Source organism: Pempheris klunzingeri, chromosome 8 (assembly GCF_042242105.1).
Source record: "Pempheris klunzingeri isolate RE-2024b chromosome 8, fPemKlu1.hap1, whole genome shotgun sequence".
Classification (NCBI taxonomy): domain Eukaryota; kingdom Metazoa; phylum Chordata; class Actinopteri; order Acropomatiformes; family Pempheridae; genus Pempheris; species Pempheris klunzingeri.
This window is the reverse complement of record NC_092019.1, coordinates 7,563,827-7,586,861: the sequence shown is the minus strand read 5'-3', so window position 1 is coordinate 7,586,861 and position 23,035 is coordinate 7,563,827. Positions and strand designations below refer to the sequence as shown.

The following is a 23,035-nucleotide window of genomic DNA, read 5'->3' as shown; positions in this document are numbered from 1 at the left end:
GTGGCAGCAATGAGCATTTTGTCATCTCCTCTCGAGTGCCAACTCGATGTCCAATTACACCCCAGCTACTAATTTAATTACAGTAGCAGAAGAAATGGGTTGATTCAATTCATTTCAATTAGGCCTGATTGGACCAGTCAGATCAAATTTTACTCATCTCAGGTACGGGCTGCCTGTCACATTTTATCCCAGCTCGCCTCATTTGAAGCAAGATAAGCAGGTCATGATATGATAACTGAAAATGTATGGTTGAGTTCACTGATGTAAAAAGAGTTCACGGATCACACAGATTCAAATGCCTCCTAATCTCTGACTCTGTGATAAATGTGAGAGTAAAACACTCCACTTTCCGTGCAGGATCACAGCCAGTTGCCACTTAGTAGAGTCCCAGCTACAATAGTCATTACTTATGCATGATGTCCACAATTATGTATCAAATTGTGTGCGCATGTGTGCGTGTGTGTGTTTTACATATCCAGCTAATGGATGTGCAGCTCAGAGGAAAGCCAGAAAACATGCCAGGAAAGAAAAAACACTCCTCGATCATGTCATACAGACAACTGCTATAGTTTAGCTCAGTGTCTAATAACACTACACACACTTAGAGTGCCGTTCACTGAAAAGACCCTCAATATAAGACTACTAAGAAGAAACCAACGTAATCTTTATTCGAAATAACCCAAGTAATCACACGCTAATTAATTAGACACTACACTAACAAAGGACATAGGACAGAACTTCAAGTTCAATAAAAGCATATTAAATATGATATATTAGCACAGAATAAAATATATGTGATCCTGTCAAATTCACTTTTGGGTACCATTTTTACAATGTAATTCTATGTTGGAATATTCTAAGATTAATAAAATAAACTATTTATAATGCAGCCATTAAAACTGATTTATTTGGCCTTTTCATCTCAGTTGAAGCATTTAAGGCATTTTACAATGAAACCATATAAAGTATCAAGTTCACTGAGGAGTGTTAATGGTCAGAGACACGGTATGTAAGCACTGTAGAGTCACAAGAGATAAAGAAATGCCAGTGAGAACTGATGAGGTCACTATAGAGCCAATAATGAGCTACAGGAATATTTTGGGAATATCTAATGTCCTCTGGGGCACTGTTATTACGATCGTCCAATGGCAGAAAAAAAGTTACATCTCGTCTCTGATTGGTGCAGATAGATGCCTCAGCAGTGTGCCATAGGCTGCTTCAGTAGTCTGCGCTGTGTGGAAATGCGTCTTGGCACCAGTTGCGGCGGCGCAAAGACGCCTGATTGGACACTGACGCAAGGGACGCGGTTTTTCAGACTGCGCCACTTTAGCAGCATAATCAGCACGTTTTACAGTCTGCACACTGTACATAAAACATCATGCTCTCAGATCCTCGTATTTAAATATGCGTGAGTGAAACGATAGCTCACACCCTCCTCTTATTTTACAATGACGCACAGCCAGCACAAATAAATAAATAAATAAATAAATAAATAAATAAATTCAAACTGCAAGCGTCATTTACCTCTTGGCGTCTCCCTCACGGTCCGGCCTCCCTCCACGGTATCCGCAGTGACAGACAGATAACCTCACGGCGGACTGCAGAGAGTGAGAGAAAAGCAGAGGAGTTCTTACAGAAGTCAGCCGCTGCACTTCATGATGCAGAGAGGGCCGGTATAGAAGCCAAGTAGCCTTTTTTTCTTACCTTGCGACACAGATCCAGAGGGGGTGAAATGGGTAAAAAATGGTTGTTTGGGTGGCTACACGTTCCTCCTCTCCCACCCTCCCTCCCTCCCTCCTTCCTCCATCCCCTCACCTCCCTCCCCTCCACCTCTCTTCCACTCCACCAGCAGCGCTCTCCCCTCTCTCGGTGAACAGGGAGAGTGGCCCCGTTATAATAGCCTCTATGGGGCTCCGGCTATGCAGAAAAACAGCCCGTCCTTTAAGGTTAAAATATACCTCTGAGGCGCATCCGGCGTCAGCTGCATCATAAAACTAACGTGCATTTTTTTTTTTTTTTAGCTTCCACTGCAGTCAATTAAAGAGCTATTTATTTGGTGTTATATGGCATTCAGCGTTTCCGAATTCATAGCCATTTTAATAGTTCCATAGGGGGGGGTGGACCTTTTTTCCCCCCTTCCATCCACTGTCATATCTGTTACAGCAAATAATGGGAGTACTGTGGAGGCAGGAGTGCAGGTGATGCATCAACTAAAATCAGACAGAAAGGCTTTTTTTCTTTTTCTTTCTGTCAATCAAAAATTTCACACCAAATGAATTACTCTCCCAGAAGTCCAAGCTGTTCCTGATCACACTGGATCTTCCTCCCCCCCCCCCCCTCTCCCTCCTCCCTCCTCCCTCTCTTCCTCCCTCTGTGCGCGCGCGTGTGTGTGTAGTCTATACCGGATTAAATGGCACCTCGTCTTAAATGGCACCTTGCCTCGTTTCCTCTCTCCTTTCATCATCAGCAAAATAAAGATTAGGCCTACAGAGGAGATTGTAAAGGCTCGCCTTTAGAGGCAAAGGGATCTTCATTCCTCCGCCTTTGTGATGATATTGATGATGATGATGGCCAAGTGGACAGTTTGATTTTTGTGTGGCGAGCTAGTTATAAAGAATCAATATTATATCAAGGGGGTAACTTTGGTGATAAAGGACTTCAGCCACTCTGGCTATTCATCATAAGTCTGTAGCAAGCAGATAGGTCAAAAGAAATTATATTGCTCTAAAGAGTGTGTCTCCTTATCTCTCAGTACCAGGGGAGTGGAGGACACGCCGATCGATACAGTAGCTGCCGTATACTCCTTGCAATTATCAATAGCTGATTTTGTCTTCCTGGGGCTGCATCTATTAATACTAGATAATAACAGCCTTTTGGACATAACTTCCAGGGGATGATAGAAGGAGAAGGAGAGGGAGAGGGAGAAGAAGTAGAAGAAAAAAGAAAGTTTGTGCACAGGACGACCTTGTTGTCAAAAGATTGTCTCTCATATGAGGTGGACACAGGGGAATAGACAAGTCAAACCGACAGGAGGGAGGGAGGGGGGGAGGGAGAGGGAGGGGGAGGCTCTAACTGATCCCCCCTCCAGACTGGAAAAACCCAGGATCCATCGTTACAGTAAAAAAAAAAAGGTTTCTTATTTATTTAGAAAATGTTGTATGCCTTGGAACAACTACACAAACCACAGGACATTTCCAGTATTATTTTTAATAACAATAAACCACACAATTACGTAATTTAAAGAAACCTGTCTTATGAGAAATTATGATGTTTGTAATAGGAAAAAAATACCTGATTAGAATAAACTGAATCACGTTCATCACTAACATTTCTGCACGTTTTCCCCTCCGTATTTAGGCTCGCACATCTTAATCCTTTCAATCTTTCTCCCATTAATGTGACCCCATGATTTTAATGCAAATAGAAATCCGCAGAGTCGAGGGTTAATGTGTCAGTAACACAATGAGCTGGCATCCACGCACAACATCGTTTCTCTTTTCATCTCTTTTAATTTGAAGCACGTGAAAAAAACATCCTTGCAACGCATTAAAAATGATATCATGTTTGCATGATTTTTTTTTTTTTCTAAGTGGGCCCTACAGTCTTACGTAGAGCTATAAAACAATACTTGTGTTTTACAGTAAATCAGGATGTGATTACTGTCAAGCGAAGGGCAATCTACATTTCCACCGTGCGTAAAACGTTCCTACCAAGAAATGAAGTTAGCATAAAGGTGTGAAGTTGTGACGCAGAGCCTACCGTAGGACCTGCGGAATTGTCGCCCACATAAAAAAATAAATACTCTGCGAGATTAATATGACAGTCTAACCCTCTCAAGGCGGCGGCTGTGAAATATTATATGATGGGAGGTCAAATCTGGGTGTTCACACTGGAGTCTGAGGACGAGCCATTGAACAGTAACGTGGTGGTACATCCTAGTGGTGGCTGAAAGCAATGGGCTGAACCTCTGCTTGGGGGTTAACTCTCACACACAGCGCAGTCCCCCACACATACGGAGCCATGCCCAACGCCGAGAGACCGACAGCGCCAGTGGGCTGCCAGAAGATAACTTCAAAGTTGGCTTCGACATGAGCCCGCAAGCCGACCAAAAGGGGAAGACACTGACTGGCGCTTTAATTTGGAAAACAAGCTGTGTTTGAGCGTTTGGCCACCAAATATCCACACACACACACACAAAAAGAAAAACACTTTTGGAGAGCGCACCAAGTCGAAGGCGCAACCGGGAGCTAAAACACGGCGAGAGGAAGAAGAGGACGAAGGGATCAGAGACATTGAAGCGACGCCACTTTTGCGGGACAAATGAGTTTTTGATCACGTTGACATCGGTGTTGTGACTGAGAGGAGGACTGCTGTTAATCGTGGCGCCGCTTTCTCGGGAGACGCGCGTCAAACTTTGGAGAGCGGAGCTGCGCCATAAGAAAGAAAAACCAAAACTGGTAACAATTTGTCGCTGTTGTTGAGAACTTTACTCGTCCCGTCCACTTTTCCGGTTATCGGTGTGCGTGAAGCAAGTCAACCGGCAGCTACTTTGCCGGAAACGTGCCCACCAAGAGAAAAGTTTAAAGCTTTAAAGAAACATCTCAGAGACTATAAACATCGCTTCATTTGAGTCCAATTCAGAAGGAGGTGCGTGTTCAGCCTCGGCAAACACACACACACACGCACAAACGCACACACACACACACACAAAAGTTACCGACAGAGAGAGAAAGTGCGAGAAGTGAGCCAAGCTCTCGAGATAGACTGTATGAGGAGACGCTTTTCTGAAGTTCTGGGGTAAAAGTGGGATCATAAAAAGGTCAGAGTGATGAAGATGAGAGACACTTGGAGAAGAAACGCGGCGGTGAATCCTCGGCTCTGAGTGAGTCAGTGCGCTTCGTGAAAGGAGGGGGGAAAAAGAGCCTGACGTTCCGTGTTGAAGACCCCCCCTCTCTCTCCCGTGAGCTGGGCATAACAAGAGATTTGGTGTGTTGTGTTGTGTTGTTGGGGGAGGCTGGATAGTAAAGAGAAAAGAGACGGATAAAGTCTGAGAGTGAAGCGGCTAATTGCTTAGTCCGTCCCTCATTACCATATCCAATGCGCGTCCGCTGGACTCCAGCCAATCCTCCCCACCTTCACACGGTGCCATTAATCGCGAGGCATTATTCACTATCATAATTATTATACCGACATGCGCAATCCAACGCACAGCAACAGCAGCGGCACCGGCTAATTTCAGATTTTTTTTTTTCTTTTTTTTTTTCTTCCTTCCTCCCCTCTCTCCGCTAACAGACTGTTTGCGAACTTTTTGTGCGTGTTGATTCATCCGCTCCTCGCTGATGTATCTGCAAAACGCAGAGACATCTCGGAGCGCAAAAGCAGAAGCATCGCCAGCACCGACGCCAGCAGCATGTCCCGACGCAAGCAAGCCAAGCCGCAGCACCTCAAGTCGGACGAGGATCCCGCACTAGCCGGGGTGGTTTCCGAGCACGGTGAGTGGATTTGATCAGCTGAGGTCTGCTTTCAGACAGGCAACTTCCACCCTCAGAGCCAGGCTCCGCAGCACCGCGCACTTCACTCCGCTTTGGGAGCTTTTTTTTTTTTTTAAAAAACTCGTTTCTTTAAGTTTGACCCTAAATTAAAAAAAAAAAAAAGTGGTTTGGATTGATTGGGATGATTAATGTCTGGGATGTAGATGCAGTAATAATTTGCAATGAATCCAATACGGTGCAGTTCTGAAGTCTCCCCTCAGTCGACAGGGAAGTGTGCGGTTCTCGTTGGAGAAGTTGTGCGTTTGTTTTATGACCAAACATCAGTCCAGCCTGCATCCCTCCGCTCCTGGATCACTGGACACATGAGTGTAACTAACGCATCAGGCTCTTTTACAACATTTTACACTCTCAGAGTTTACGTGACGTGCTGGAGTGGAGGCCTTTTCGAAAGACCTGTTTCAAAATAGAACTGATTTAATACTTTATGTCAAACATCCGAGCTGTTTTTTCTTTTTTTCTTTTTTTAAATACGTCTTGATAATCTCCTACAGTTGACTTTGCATGTGTAGACGCGCACACTAACCACACACACATTTAGATAAGTTGAAAAATATCTGACATTCTGTCTTAGAGCTGTAACATTGTTAATCCCGCGGATAGAGAAAGAAATCACGCAGCTAATGTGTATTTTTCTTTATATGTTTAAAAAAAAAAAAAAAAAAATTCTATTTTATTTTTATTTATTATTTTTGCATTAGTCCTTTTGTCCCTCAGCGCCTGTCTGGCTCTCCGAGGAGCAAAATGCGGATTCTGTTGCAGGTCGAAGCCTTGTTTTGTTATGGAAATGTTTTTGTTTACCCCCCTCACATAAATTTAGCACACTTGATTTGTTCCCTTTTGCTCACAATGTCGACAAGATCGGCTGACAGAGCTCGTCCTCGCCATGTAGGAGAAAAAAAAAGGCTCATTCGTGTTTTATTCTCTACTCAGCCTTTTGCGCAATAAGGCGACCATTATAGAGTTAAAGTCACATCTCAAGCAAGGCATAATGCTGCAGGAATTATAGGAACACCGTGACAACTGTAGGAACATTATTCTTCTTAGTTTATAGTGGAAAAATCCTTTTCTCCATCGTTGGTTTTAATTTTACAGTTCTTATGAATTATAGAATTTTTAATTGCTCTATTTCATAAAGAAATTTTGCAGTAAATGTTGATTAAAATCCTATTTTATATGTAAGGAATAAGATAAATTAATTTCAACATTCTATATAACTACAGCGTTTATCAATAACAGTGCAGTTTTTCCTGTTAAAATTATCACTTCTCACGGTGTTCACTGTGAAAGATGTTTTTCTTTTTGTGTATCCATAAAGCTCCATACAAATCACTGCTATCATTTCTACCTCACTATAGGATCATGTTAGCCAACACACACTGGCACACACACACACTCGCACGCACACACACACACACACACTTTGCAGGGCTTCTTTACAATAGAAATGCGTGATGTAATCTCTGGGGAGCAGCTCTCTTTGCATGGGGAAATGTGTGTGTGTGTGTGTGTGTGTGTGTGTGTGTGTGTGTGTGTGTTGGGTAGGGTGGGGGGAAAATCACACTGATGACTCTTTGCTCTTTTGTCCGGTTTACTCTGTGGATTAATTATAATTTCAAGGCGAGACACATTTTAATATTGTTCCTGCTTAAATGCTGAGTTAACCTGTCTCAGGTTTTGGCCACACATACTAAACGTCCATCAGGTTGCTCTCCTGTAGGATCGTGGAATGAAGAGTGAACTTCCTTTTCCTGTCGTAAAAATGTACACGCAGGTAGAATTTCATTTAAAAAATATTTCTGCAATTTGTGGAGCAGAAATCAGTCTGACGATGGATCCACTAAGAGAGGAAATAAGTATAGAATTAGAAACAATCCACACACTCTCATATTTCTTGTCCATTTTAAGCCACATCGTCCTACATGGGTGTGTATCTTTAAAATAAAAACACACACACGCTCAGAGTGTGTTATGGGTAACCTATAGCATGTACACCATTGTGCTTCAGACTGGAAGTGGCCGTGGAATGTTCTTGCCTATCCTTGTTGGACTGCTATACTGGCTCGCTTGTTTTCAGGAGAGACGTTGCAGTGAAACAATCCCAAGCCTTTGGCAGAGCACAGTGAGCCCATACACACTTAAATAAACCTAATAATACCATGTCTCATCCAAAGCTACCTTACAGACGAGCTACAAATGTCAGACTGTCAGTGTATCACTGCAGCATGATCAGATTCCCCGCTGCCTATTGCCGTGGTGCAGCTCCTGACGACACTATTGATCGCTGGCCCTGACAAATCATTGCATATAATGTCGAAGGAATTCAAAAGTTCCAATTGTCAGTCGCTGCTTGATTTAGACTTAAAATCCATACATGTTGGGCTAGTGGGAAAAGGAAAGTCAAGCATTCGAGTGGTGTTCAAATTGTGCTGAAGGACACACACTCTGTCGCATTTAATGGAAATAGCCTTCAAACAAGAAAACAGTCACAAGATTAAGGAGCTTTTGTATAAACTTCACCTTGCGGGTTTGTTTTTTTCAAATCTTTAATTTGATCCAACCATTTGTTGTGTAAATCTCTCTTACTCTGCCTCCCATTGCTGCTCAGCGAGGACCCTTTTTAATTTGCTGCATCCCTGAAAAGATGAAATACTAAAATCAGGTGCCAACAAGCCCTTGTCTGGCATATCGTCTCCCCCTCAGGCCTTCCGGACACTTGCCCCCTGGGGGTATGGGGGGTTGTGTGTGTTAGGATGGGTAGAGGAGAGGAGGGCGGGGGGGCTGCTTAGGAGTGCTTTTATAAAGCTTGCTGACTTAACCTTTGTCTAGCTCTGGCCAGCCAGGTCCTGCCGCTAGATGTCAAGCTCCTTGTACAATTAGAACATGTGTGCCGTTGACCTTGGCAGCACAGCTTACTCGTGTCCTAGAAAGTGTGAACAGCGACGGGTTTATCATCTGGCCACCGCTTCCTCTGCATCCAGTGTCTTTGAAGGTGTGCATGTGGAATATGTGGGAGGGCTGTAGCGTACACACAGGAACACAGGAACACACCTGTGCTTGCTCCTGTTTGTTTATCCAAGAAAAGTACATTTTCCCAACATCAGTGGATGTAAAAAAATATATTTTCTACATTTTAGGAAACAGCTCAGAACATCTCATGTCAGTCATGCTTTCATTCAGCAGGTGGATGAAGTTCACAATAATTCAACGTCAAAATGTTCATTGAATTCTCAGAAAAGAGTCGTAATGTTTATGTAGAACTCTTTCCTTTCTCTGCAACATAATGTTTTACACAGGAATGTACGTAGTCATGAGGGGCAAAAAATATAATGTTGTGAGGAAATCCTTGCTGACAGTGACAACATGGTTCCCCTGCAGTGGGGCTTTGTTTGGCTTTTGTTTTAATCCCCTCTCACCATTGGGTGCAGGCCTCTGGACCACCCACATAGTTGTGCCAAAGATGTCTACAAGAAGGCACTCAAATATGGCTGTGTCTTAATTACTACTCAGCACTGAAAACACACATGAACAAGTAAGATCCTGATTGAGAGGAAGGACTAGACAGGAGAGAGTATTTAACATCAGACAAAACAGCAGATTTCGGAGGACCTAAGACAAAGCTAACAAGCCAGCAACTGAAAAGGTACATTTTACACTAAAGGTACATTAGTGGTTTCACTTTATGTGCTTTTGTTTATGTTTGTTTTGGTGATTCTGGTACTGATTTTTTTCTGAAAGTAGAGTCATGGAGGAACAGTTTGATAGCTGAAGTGTCTCGGTTTGTTGCTGATTGTGCTTTGAATTTTGCGTGTGAAAAGAGGAAAACAAGTTTTCTTATTTGAAAATCTGACCATGTAAATGTAAAAGGAGCTGAAGCAGTCTATTGAATTTGTCTTTGGCCTGCTGAGGATGAGCGTCCATTAGATCTTCTCCTCACCTCCTGCTCTTTTGTAAATCCACACCCGGGACAGAGAGCCATCTTGACGTGTGACACAGTCATCTGGACAGAGTGCCGTCATTGAATACTGTATTGCAAATGCTTACACAAACAAATCGTTAATGTTTTGGCTGCTCCACATCTGCAGGCAATGACAAAGGCCTCTCTGTTAGTGCAGATATGACTGTACCACTCTGCAGTGGGGCTTGTCAGGCCGATGACACACACACACACACACACACACACACACACACACACACACACACACACACACACACACACACATACACACACACAGCTGTGCCAAGGACGCTCGAGCCTCTGCAGGTCTCAGGATGCATGGGATCATTTGAGGAGATGCTTTATGTGTTTATGGCCACAGAGACATTACCGTCCAGGAACTGCACAATAGCAGAAAACACTCATTTTCAAAGCATCTGCTGGTTTTAAAAAAACATGTGGAAAATAATGGTAGATAAAATTAGTGAAATTAATGAAATGCTTCAACAATGGGACTCCGATTCAGTATTTTAAAAATGAGAATTAACATGTCACAAAAGTGGACGATCAAAGTAAAAGCAGATTTTCCCCAAATGATCCAGATAAATCACCGAATTAAAATGCAGCGACATGGAGACAATACACCAGCCCAAATAGTTGTCTGTCAAATCAACTTAAATATGGAATAACTTAAAAATGCATGACTTAAATAATCTGCTTCTTAGAGAATAAAGTGGTGGATACGTGATCAAAGAACACAATGAAAAAATATAATTGGCACAAGAATTCCAGCATTGTTCAGCACAGCAGGCCTCTTTTTTTTTGGCCTGACTTGTGCAGGACCTACAGTGATGCATCTCCCTTTAAGGGTCCTAAGCTGTCCTCAGATGCTTGAGAAGAATGCACTTTAAAGGGGCAGATGGAGGGGCGGTTCTAGTCAGGCTGCAAGGGCAGGCACTTTTTGGAGATGATTTTCTCACTGTCTGTAATAATGTTATGAAATTAAAAATATCACAGTTTGACAAAAAGGGTTACGGTGAAAATAGTTAAAATGCAAGGTACAATATAACGAGATACCGGTGACTTAACCTTAACATAGAGTAAATGTTCCCAGTGTCATGGCCTGTGTATTCATTAAGTGAATCTGGAAATTGTTAAGAATGGGAGATTTTGTAATTGGTCAATGCTTCGTTCAATGCTCGGCTCTGTGGCTTTCACGGAATCAGTGGAAAGCATGAATACCTCATCTGATATAATATGTCAGATTAGCGGTTTCAGTTAGCATGCCAAAGATTGCTGAGCAAGATAGTGGACACACAGATTCAATGTCTACAATCCCTCTATTGACTGCGTTCAGCTTAATATTTGCATCTGAGTAAATGAAGACTCTTAAAGGAATGAAAAAGGGATTGGATTTTTTTTTTTTTGCCTTTTCTTTCTCATGCTATAGGAAAATCAATACCCCCCCCCCCCCCCCCCCCCCCCCCCCTACACACACACACACACACACACACACACACACCCACAGACACACACTCACACACACTTTTTCACTGTCTTGCAAACACATAAGAACCACAAAATGTCGCCTTCACACAGCTGCACAACACAGCGGCCCCCTGCTGTTTGAGGGTGATTGTGAATGCAAATGGAATTATTTTGGGATCGAGAGCATGTACAGTGTTAAAATATTTACAATAAAAGCATCAAAGTAATCAAGTGGCACACTTGTGTGGCCTGTATTATAATACTGAGTAACTGAAACGATGTTCAATCTGTCCGACATCACAGCAGAATCCCACATCTGAGTCACTAAATGGTTTCTTACATCTTTTTTATGTGGCACTGTGCACATTTCGGAGCTATGAAGGGCGTAACATTGAATTATGAAAAATCGTTTACATTATTCCTTTGATCGTGCTTACAATGCGTTTTCATTAAAAAAACATGATTTTCAAAATCAATTCAAAGTATTGAAAAATACCGATTTCTGAAAAATATAGCTCTTCACTGGGCAAATTTGATAAAGCAGGCCTGTGCAGGCACACCTATACAGTCTACTGAGTTATTTGTCAGTGGCAGCAAAAAGCCTGCGTATTTGTGTATATTTTTTAGGTGTTTATCTCTATACACAGTATATATGTGCACGCAATTTGTGTGTGTTCTCTGTCTGCATGTGTGTGTGAAACAACATGTCAGTGTGTGTGAGGTCAGAGGCGTACAAAGGCCCCCACTTGTAATTGTATGAATGAATAAAAGAGATTGACAGTAATACCATTCTAATAACTAATCAGCTCAACACAATGCCTACTCATTTGCGTTGACCTTTCAACCCTCAATTATGGAAATGAGGTCTGCTGTCCGCTGCTGGGCTAAGGAGATTTTTAGCCTGCTGTCACGTGTCGCTGACGTTTGCAGTCACTTGCTCCTTTTCACTTGTCAATTTCTGTTTTGAATTTGAGCTTTTCAGTACTGGTATGCCATACGAATTAAGGAAATTAGTAATTTCTTTTTGTTTTCATGGATTTTTTATGCTGTGCTTCCTAATGTGTGACTGGAAAATCAAGGAGGGAGGTGACATTGATATTGCTAAGTAGAAATAATGCACGGCCCTAAGTTTGCATTTTACTTTCACTGAGTTGCCTAAACATTTTTTTTTCTTATTTATCCAGGCAACATGCAAGATTTAGTAAAATAATATCGTGTTTTGTCAGCCCTGCCCCCAGTGAAGATGAGAACACGGAGCCTGTCCAACGCTTTTCAGTTGATAATTAATGAAGTTACAGACACCAGACCTTGATAGCTCATGACCCCCTTGGACAGAAATTACAGGAGGAGTGATGAATTTCTTTACTAATGAGTCACTGTAATTGGCCCAAATGCTTCATGTGTTCGTCACCACCTTGGGTGAGCACTGTATGAATCTCATGACTACTCACTTACAAAGCTTATTAAAACATTTCATCTGCAGTCTGTAATGTCCAGTATTTTTTATAGTAGAGTTTATAGTATGTCGTTTTTGGAGCTAATGTGCTTTCGACATGTCTTTTTCTTATCTCTACAAGTCTATTGGGGAAGTTATACGCCTGTGGTTAGTGGAAGCAAATTTGTATAAATGTAATCAATTACTTTATTGTGTTTAGACATACAGTCATTTACATACTACCCAAATTATTCTAAACTCTTTTTTTTTGCTCTTTTAGTTTTGTAAATAATTAATAATTCACCTAAGAACTATTGACTTAAGTTGTTATATAGCACCTTTTTTAGAATTGTAATTGTGTAACAAATCACTTTTTTAGCAATAATGCCTATGAAAGCGTCCTAACATTTTCGTAAGGTAAAATTTGTAGACAAATAATTACATTACCAAAGATACGCCGGATGGTTTAATGTAAGCTGAACAGGAGACTGTGAGTAAAGTATGTGCAGGATGCTGTGGTGGTGATTGTGCACACTTCCTACCTCTAATGAGAGGGAAATATGTATACCGCCATGAGCAATACACACACACACACACACACACACACACACACACACACACACACACAGTTACACATACACACACGCACACACACAGAGTATAACTATGCTGAACACAAAAAATAAACATACAAGAGAGGCCATTTTTACATGGTTTTGATCAGGTGTGAATTAGGTCCATGTTCGGAGCTTGCGTCGGCTTGTTTGACTCTTGATGGTTGCATGTGGAAGGGGAAGTGGCTTCCTACAACTGTGATTAAACATGTGTAACTAATCAGAGACTTTGCTGCCATGGCACTAGCATGTAATTTGTTGAGTCTTATTTCAAAGAGCATGGCCGAGAGAGAGAGAGTGAGAGAGAGGGAAAGAGGGAATAAGGAAATGTTTAGTATTTCAAAACGTTAAAAAAAAACATTTCAAAGTGGTCACAATTTTAAATTATAGATATGTATATTTATATATGCATTATTGTAAATGCTGCAATTTGACAATGAACAGTGCACAAAATGCACAAAGGCAATAGACTCCAAAGATCTCTGTGTTTAACTTTTAAAAACACCCTGACATTATAACAAAAGAGTATTCCAGTATAAAGTGTCTTGCTTGGATTCAGGGCTAAAGTATTACCTTTACAATGCTAAATGAAAAGTCCAAGCATTTGAAATTCAGGTGGAAATGACTGGGCTTGATAGCAGAGGGGAATCCTAATGGGGCCATCAAAGTCCTGATTTGTACCCAACAGATGAGGCAGCTGTGAATTGTATGAAATATTGGAAATCAATAGGTTCTATGGAATTTCATTAAGCGGCAGTATCCACAATTGATAGGCCCTCATAATTTGATGGATTGCACAAAGAAAATTATTAGCTGGCTCTATGGAGAGGGTGTGAATGCACAAACCTGGGTCTTGAGAATTGGTGAACTAGGGCAATTTGTTCAGAGTAAAAAAATAAAAAGAATATTGATTTTGGTTATGTTAAAAGAGAGAGAAAAAAATCAAAGGTTAAATCTTTGCAGCACTGCGCTGCACAATATGTGTGGATTCTTTATTGATTATTTATTCATTAATTCTTCTTTTTTTTGCTCCCTCCTCCCTCCTTTCCTTTTCTCCCCTCCCCTGACCCCCTCCCTTTAGCCCGAGGTGAAGTGCTGGATGATGCCGACAGCGGGAATGAGAGCCGCAGTGGCAGTGAGGAGACGCATGTATGTGAGAAGTGTTGCGCTGAGTTCTTCAAGTGGTCAGACTTCTGTGAGCATTTAAAGAACTGCACCAAAAACCCCCTGGTGCTCATAGTAAATGACAATGAGGACACACCTATCCCCTCCCAAGAGTACCCTACAGAGCCCTCCCCTGTCCCCAGCTGCCCCAGCGAACAGGCTGACAGCGAGGACCCAAGGGAGGGCAACCACAGTCCTGCTGGTGAGGGGGATGACATCCCAGAGACAGCAACCTTAAATGGGGTCAATGTCCTAGAAAAGGAGGACGAGCAGATGGAGCTAGAGCTTTCTCCTGAAAAAACTATGGATCCTGAAGAGAGAGATGTGACATCCCCTGAGCCAGACACCTCTCTACCTCAGCTCAATGATGTCGTTCCCTCCACTGTTACAAGCTACGCCATGCCAAGCACCAATGTTACCTTGGAGACCCTGCATGGCACCCGGGTTGCGGTTGCCCAATTTTCACAGAGTGTAAGGGCAGCAGCGGGCAGTGGGGTTTCCACCATGGCTATTCCCATGATACTGGACCAGCTGATGGCCCTCCAGCAGCAGCAGATACACCAGCTGCAGCTGATAGAACAAATACGCAGTCAGGTGGCTATGATGAACAGACAGTCCGCCTCACAGCCTGCCCTCAACCACCATCACGGCAATGCTGCTGGAAACCAGGGGCCTGTATCCTCCTGTGTCCCCCCTGTCGCAAGTCAGCTTCAACTACACAACTTCATCACTCCCCCTGTCCATCAGCTGCCTGTAAGGTTACCGGCCACTCTCAATGGTCAAGGCCCTTCACCCCTGACCTCAGCAATAGAAGGGCCTCTATCTCAAACGCCACAAAGTGGCAGTCAGCAGTCTAACTCTTCAATCCCCAACACGTCCTCGAGTAGCTTGGTGTTTCCCCCACCCAGTGGTACTGGATTGTCTTCTCTGCTTCCCTCCTGCTCATCCTCAGTCACAAACAACAACATTAGCACTAGTAGTAGTGTAACAGGAGGTGCTGGCATCAGCAGTAGCTCAGCTCTTCCCAGGAACTCAACCACCCCTCCCTCACTCAGCCACAGCAGCCTCCTGAGCTCCGCCTCCAGTCTACCACTGATACCTCACAGCTCATCCAGCAGCGTTATCTTCCCCAACCCATTGGCCAGCATAGCAGCCACAGCCAATGCTCTTGACCCCCTATCTGCTCTGATGAAGCACCGCAAGGGGAAGCCCCCAAATGTGTCTGTGTTTGACACTAAGCCCAGCTCCGAGGACCCATTCTTCAAGCATAAGTGTCGATTCTGTGCCAAGGTGTTTGGCAGTGACAGCGCCCTACAGATCCACCTGCGTTCCCACACTGGAGAGAGGCCGTTCAAATGCAACATATGTGGCAACCGTTTCTCCACTAAGGGAAATCTGAAAGTCCATTTCCAGAGGCACAAAGAGAAATACCCACATATTCAGATGAACCCTTACCCTGTGCCAGAGTACCTGGACAATGTGCCCACAAGCTCCGGCATCCCATATGGAATGTCTTTGCCACCAGAAAAACCTGTAACCACATGGCTAGACAGCAAACCTGTCCTCCCCACGGTTCCCACCTCAGTTGGACTCCAGCTGCCTCCCACGCTGCCGAGTATGATGGGAGGTTTTGGTGAGTCTCCAAGCCTCACTCCACTCAACAGGTCTCCTCAGAGGCCATCTCCACCATCAAGTGAGTGTGCATCTTTGTCCCCTAACATCGCCACTGACTGTGGCATGACAACTACTTCACCCTCCCCAAAACCCAGCCTAGGGAGTGATGCACCTCCTCTCTTGAAACCTGAAGGCGTTCTCCTGCCCCCAAGCTGCTCTACTAGGCCAGGAGAGAACACCACCACCACAACTACAGTAACTCAAATGGTCCTTTCCTCTACTGCCACTTCCACCACGTCGTCCGGCAGCGGGCAGGTCACTGAGCCCATTACTAGTCCCAACTCTGTTTCTAACCCCGTCTCCCACCCTGTCCTTCCCATGCTCTCAGACCAGTTTAAGGCCAAGTTTCCTTTTGGCGGCCTCCTAGACTCTATGCAAACCTCAGAGACATCAAAGTTACAGCAGCTTGTTGAAAATATTGACAAGAAAATGACTGACCCAAACCAGTGTGTCATCTGTCATCGCGTTCTGAGCTGCCAGAGTGCTCTCAAGATGCACTACCGAATCCATACTGGTGAGAGGCCTTTCAAATGCAAGATATGTGGGAGGGCATTTACCACCAAGGGAAACCTGAAAACACACTTTGGTGTGCATAGATCCAAACCTCCACTTCGGGTTCAGCACTCTTGCCCTATATGTCAGAAGAAGTTCACCAATGCCGTTGTCCTGCAGCAGCACATCCGTATGCACATGGGAGGGCAGATCCCCAACACCCCGCTCCCTGAAAGTCTACAGGAGATGGACACTGACCTCTCCTTTGATGAGAAGAGCTTAGATGCAATGAGCAATTATGATGATGACATTCTGGATGAAATGGAACAGGCTATGGAAGATGAAGCTGACTTAAAAGAGGGAGAACTGGATCCATCTAAACCTTATTCACCTGGGAGCTCCCCACCAACTTCCATCATGTCCAGCATTGCTGCGATGGAGAACCAGATGAAGATGATCGACTCCACTGCCAACATGACCCGTTCATTTGGTCAAAAGCTTACACAGAATGGCAGCAGCTTTGGAGGAGAGACTGATTGCTTTGCCACTGATTCCCTGTCTGCAATGGGGGATGCTGAAGGTCAAAGCTTGGGGAGCCCTGCTTTGTCTGAGTCCTCTGGCTCTATGCAGCATTTGTCCCCAGCTCACAGCCATTCTGAGAGCCAGCGATCCAAGTCCCCAGCTACACTCAACAATAATAACAACAGCAGTGCCATGACAGCAGAGGAGGGCCAGGAGAACAATACAGCTGGCTTGGCAACAGTGAAGTCGGAAAAATCAGAGACCCCATCTCCTCTTTCTGCAACTGAAGGCACCGGGGCCCTTGACCTAACTGCCACTCAACCTGGCAGGCACTTTATCAAGGAGGAGAGCCACTTCAACATGCTGTTTCTAAATAGAGATCGAGGTGTGTATATGCAAAAAGAATTTAAATGTAATGTATTATATAAAGTGAATTAAATATCTATTCAGATTTAATGCATAGTTATTGCTACAAATAACATACTTAGAATGATAATTTCTACTTAATATTATGTTATATAATGATATACAGTATATGAGGAAAAATATAATATGATAAGATATATTAACGAAGCTAATAATTGAAAGTATTACTCACATATTTTATGAATTAATAAATCAACAAATAGTCTAATTAGCCTAATTAACACAGTAGAGCTTAAGCAGGGAAATGTAATTTGTATGTTTTCAAGCCTGAAAAAATCACACAGATACCTTGCAGCTGTATGGGCTTGCAAAATTACACTGTGCAGTTTTAATGTTTCAGTATTTTAATGTCAGTTTGACCTCTTCTTTTTTAGGGCTAAGCACTCCTAATTTGGCCAGCACTGCATCAAACATGATCAAAATGGAAATGAATGGACATGGCAAGTCAGCATCTCTGAGCGACAACTCTCACCTGCCTATGGGCATCCACGTTCCTGCTGCAGCACCCCAGACCACCATGAGCACCAGCATCAACCCCATGTTGGCTCCCCCACCTCCAAGACGCACTCCTAAGCAGCACAACTGCCACTCGTGTGGGAAGAATTTTTCTTCAGCCAGTGCTCTACAAATCCATGAGCGCACCCACACTGGAGAAAAACCTTTTGCCTGCTCTATTTGTGGAAGGGCTTTTACCACTAAGGGCAATCTGAAGGTATGAGCCAGTTTAATATAGCATCAGTTAGAATTTTACATAAATGGAGTCATTCTGCAGAGATGTATACTATGTAGCGTGTTGTGTAATGCCTCTGAGATAGATTGTAGCTGAAGGCCTTTGTAGTGCCCTTCCCTTACTATCACATTTCTTGTCTCTCCTGATTTCTGCTCAATAAAGCAGACATTTTAGATTTATACCACCAGCATGCATTTAACAAACAGACATTTATTTATTAATATTTCAGATATAAGATATTTATATATTCAGAATAAAGGCCTCTAGATTAAAACATTTTGTTTCTAGTATGATGCCTATGATTTTAATGTTTCGGCAGAGGCTGACGTGTCGCTGTAACGTTAAAGGTTTTATCAAATTCTATTCAGTCAAGTTCTTTATATCAATTTCTAACAGTTTCCAAATGTGTTGTACTGTGAAATGTAATGTAAAAATATATGCTAGTTTTTCTTTCCATTCTCATAAAATGTATCTTTGTATGTAGTATTTGCCTTGGATGTAGGATTTGTGACTTATGATAACACACTCATGATGTTTCTTTTTTTTTTCTTGCCAATTTTAGGTTCACATGGGAACACACATGTGGAACAATGCTCCAGCCCGAAGGGGTCGGCGACTGTCTGTGGAGAATCCCATGGCCCTGCTGGGCGGGGATGCCATGAAGTTCAGCGAGATGTTCCAGAAGGATCTGGCGGCTCGGGCCATGAACGTAGACCCGGGCTTCTGGAACCAGTACGCAGCAGCCATCACCAATGGGCTGGCCATGAAAAACAATGAGATCTCTGTGATCCAGAACGGAGGCATCACCCAGCTGCCTGTCAGCCTCGGTGGTACAGGAATCACTTCATTGGGAGCCATGCCAGGAGGAATGGACCGTGTTCACACCGGCAGCAGCCCTCCCATGACGGGTTTGGAGAAGGCTGGTCTGGATGTCGGGGCCAGCCGCCCTTTCTCCAGATTTATGGAGGAGAACAAAGAGATTGGGATCAATTAAAAAGACTTTTCTGTATTATTCCCGAGGTAGGCATTTGGCAAAGACTAATAGTCTAACAACAAGGAAAGAAACTGCTGATCCAGTCTGAACTCATGCATACTATATTATGTACAGATTAAATATTTTTTGTTTGGTTTTGGAAATATAGTATTTAGTATTGATTAGAGGTCTTTGCCTTTCACCCATTCCCTCCTCACTTGATATTTCGCCTATACGAAGAATACTTTGTCTCTTGTTTGAGAATATGTCGTCTTGCAAGATTTGCATGGTACTTATTGGTTTTTATCAGTATGTTTGACTGCTTTTATGAATTCCTTTGAAAACCAGGATCCTGCCTCATTTACGATGGGCAAGCATCTTGTCTGGACAGGACTAAAACAGAGAACAGCAGATTTGTTTAAGGACGGTTTGACCTTTGTCTGGCAACCTTGTTTATGATTGCTCTTTTAAATATAAAAGGGCCGTGGATAGACTGAAGAAAAGACTGAAGTATAGTGTTTCTGTGCTCGCCTGACTTTTTTTTTTTTTCTCATGAACTAGAAAACTTGAAAAAAATAATGTTTGAACTATTTTAATCTTTACATTTAGTCTCCCAGCATTGTCTTATAATATTGTCCTGTGTCTTTAGTATTTATGATATTGACAAAAAAGCGGGTATACAAAAATATATTTAATGGCCCAAGCATTTTATTGATCCATTTTTTTTCTAAACTGCAGGCTTCACTGATGAATATCTCTTTCAATAAAGACAATATGTCGTTTGAGTTGAACAACAGAGAAAATGGTAGGTTCTATTTGGATATCTGTTGAGACTATGTGTATCTCATTACACTGTAAAGAGGCAAGAGATATCCGAAGCTGCTATGACCACAACCCTGCTTTTAACCTTTGTAAAAAGAAAAAAGAAGTGATCCTTTTGAAGAAATATCTATGTATAGAAATACAGACAAATCTAAAACAGGTATGCATATTTTGTATCACATAAAAATAGACATCATGAGTTGAGAGTATTTGTCATGTTTGTGAATGCACTTTTTAAAAACAAGACGTTTTGTCTGTGAGTACCGTTAACCTTTTGACTGAGCTATCTATCACATGCTGTTTTCATTGTTTTCAGCGTACCACTCCTACAATTTGCAGAGTCGGTTCTCTGTTATTGCATCTGTGCTACTTGTCAGAGTGCAAACTCATCACTCAATCAAAACCTTCTTAAATAAAAAAAAAAGAGAACAGTTGTGTGTTTCAGTGGTTTCTTTATCTGCATCATATTTTCTCTTTCTCTATCATCCTTTTATTTCCAAAAATTAAAAATGAAATACCAGATACATCTGATCAAATCAATGACAAGCCCCCTTTATTGTTATCATTATTATTGTCATTATCATTATTACTTTTAATTAAAATGTATCCTTTTTTCATGTATGCATAATATGAAAAACCTGACTGAAAAGATGGTGGATGAAAAGGGCCTTGTTTTGTAGTTTGGGCCTAGTAGAATTATTGGCATTTTCATGTAAATGATTTCAAAATCATTCTTATTTAAACAACAACTTTTGTTTTCAACATTTCACTGTTAATACAATAGATGAATTTGTAAGAAATTTGCAGTTATCTTTCAAAATGGTTTTGCTTTCTGGATCTTCCAAAAATTATGACCTGCTTATTTTCAGAAAAGATGCCTTCTCTTATGGGAGATATTTTTATTTTTTCTAATAGATATTGTGGTTTGGCTCAGATTTCCCTCAAAAAGACAGATGATTTCACTACCGACCTTTGTTTAATATTTTATTGAGCTTGCTTAACACAGCTTTTTTATTTGTGAAAAAAAAAGATTGTTGAGCAACTCATATTTACTTTGGATTATTACTGCGTATGTCTGTGTGTGTGTGTGTGTGTGTGTGTGTGTGTGTGTTCTCCTGTACAGATCAGTCTATACTGTAAAAACATAGTCACACATTTGCAGCTGATGATATGTTGGCCTTAATTTACATCTTGGAAACCCACTGATCTACTGAACTGTATTGTAATTAAACATGAGACTCATAACTATATTTTGTTTATTAAATATATATCAATCACAAATCTAACTTCCATATATTTTTCCATATTTGTTTTCACAGTACTAGAAATAATGAATCACTACATGGCAAGAATGTGTGTTAAATTGAGCTCATGTAAAATCCATGATAAAAAATGACAAAACCATAATAACCTTAAACTTGCAAGGGCTGTTGTGTAATAGCACAATAAAAAAATAAACAAGATGAAAAAAAGTGTTTGTCCTGCAGTGCCAAGATATTTCACGTCATAACTAAGATGCCCTCCTGTGCTGCTGTGGCCGCGAGGATTTGTGCGACAGTACTGTGTCTGGCTAGGGGTGTGTGCTGTGTGGGATTCAGTGAAATCATCGCATTTGGGTGCGTGTGTGTGTGTGTGTGTGTGGAGGGTAAAGCGATGGTGGGCTCCTCCCAGAGTTCAGCCCTCCTGGTGCAGCACACTTGACACATGGTCCACATGTGTGCGAACACACACACAATCTCACACTCCCACACAAATACCCATGTTCTCACTTTCTTGAACACAAAAAAGACAAAACAGAACCATAGCAAATATCCTTAGAGATGGAGGGGAACAATGATCACTGCTGGGAAGAACTCGCAGCCACATCAGGTGCAAGATGAAAGTTAATGTTAACTTTAATCACAGAGAACAAAAGAGTTTATCAATGCTTATCTGTAGCAACTGGCCTGGCAGATGTGATTCAATTGACTAAAGCCTTGATCTTAAATTCCTCACTGTATTAAGTAAGACTATCGTGACTTTAAAGTCATTTTCATGTCAGTCTATGGAACATGGCGATAAATCATCCGGAGGCAAAAATAAAATAGTTGAAACCACTCTAAATCAACAAATGTGAAGATCTGTTTTAAATATTTCCCCTGTGTTCATTCATCCTGTCAATTAATGGCTGCATGGTTTCCATCAGGTGTTTCTGAGAAGCAGGCGTGTTCGAGCTACAGCTAATAGGCATGATAATTATCTGAGCCACTCTGGAAACTCCAAAACAGCAAAAAATGTCACATTATGTATTAGGAAAAAGATGCGTTATGAGGGCAACAGTGTGCAGCATGAGTTCTAGTGCCAATCAGCACGTTATCCACTGCAGCTTAAGTGATGATTGGTCTGTCAAAGTCCAGCTTACATCAGCTTTCACTACTGAGCGATAAGTGTTTATTTTTGTGTTATTTTTCTCTTGACTCTCACGCACATATTACTTTTCATGTTGATGAATCAGAGTTAAGTCTGCCCTCGGGAGCCCTCCGGGCTGATTCGGTAATGTGCGCTGCCGTTTGTAAGCCCATTGTTTGACACTGCACTGTCAGCTGATCGCCCAGGCTTAGTCAGTGGAATTGTCAAGTAATGAAGAAATTACATACTGACTGTTTTTCTCCATAAAGGCACTTATTTTGCTCATATTTGAGTGGCAACAAAATACGTTCCAGTCATTCCTCGACTCATGCGCTCGCATTTAGCAAATGATTTTGCAGACAGCCAGTATACATGCATGTAAAGACTGTTGTTTGACGCTCTAAATGGCAATTCTTCTCAAATTTATAATATAATTCAATAGGCTGTTGCTGCTCATGGAAATACTCTATGAAGGATGGCTGCTTTACCTCCAGTGATTTCAATTATGATGCGTTTCCAGCTCAATGTGGGGTTAAATGAGGTTATAAATATGACACTGTTGGATGTTATTTCCTTAACAAGACTTTATTTTTCCATTAAGCAATACATTACAATGGAATGTCTAATATGTGAAGTGCAATTTAAATTTACTGTTAAAAACAGAATGTTTATGAGCGACCAGGGGACTGCAGACGAGGAATTATTTGAGGTGTGTCCATTTAAGAGGATTTTAACAAGTGTAATTTCAGAGTGGGTTACAAGGCTAATTGTCTAAAAGTAAACATACATGCCTTTCCATTTCTCTTGGACATTTTTCTTTT

At 42.0% G+C, this 23,035-nt stretch overlaps 1 protein-coding gene across 1 annotated transcript; it reads left to right on the top strand.

The window, feature by feature from the left end:
- The first annotated feature begins 5,400 nt into the window (after positions 1-5,400).
- On the top strand, positions 5,401-19,509 carry sall3a (spalt-like transcription factor 3a). The gene is made up of 4 exons (XM_070835422.1): positions 5,401-5,492; positions 14,105-17,260; positions 17,676-18,013; positions 18,594-19,509. The coding sequence occupies exons 1-4, from the start codon at positions 5,411-5,413 to the stop codon at positions 19,023-19,025; spliced, it is 4,008 nt and encodes a 1,335-aa protein (XP_070691523.1). The 5' UTR covers positions 5,401-5,410; the 3' UTR covers positions 19,026-19,509.
- The last annotated feature ends 3,526 nt before the right edge of the window (positions 19,510-23,035 follow it).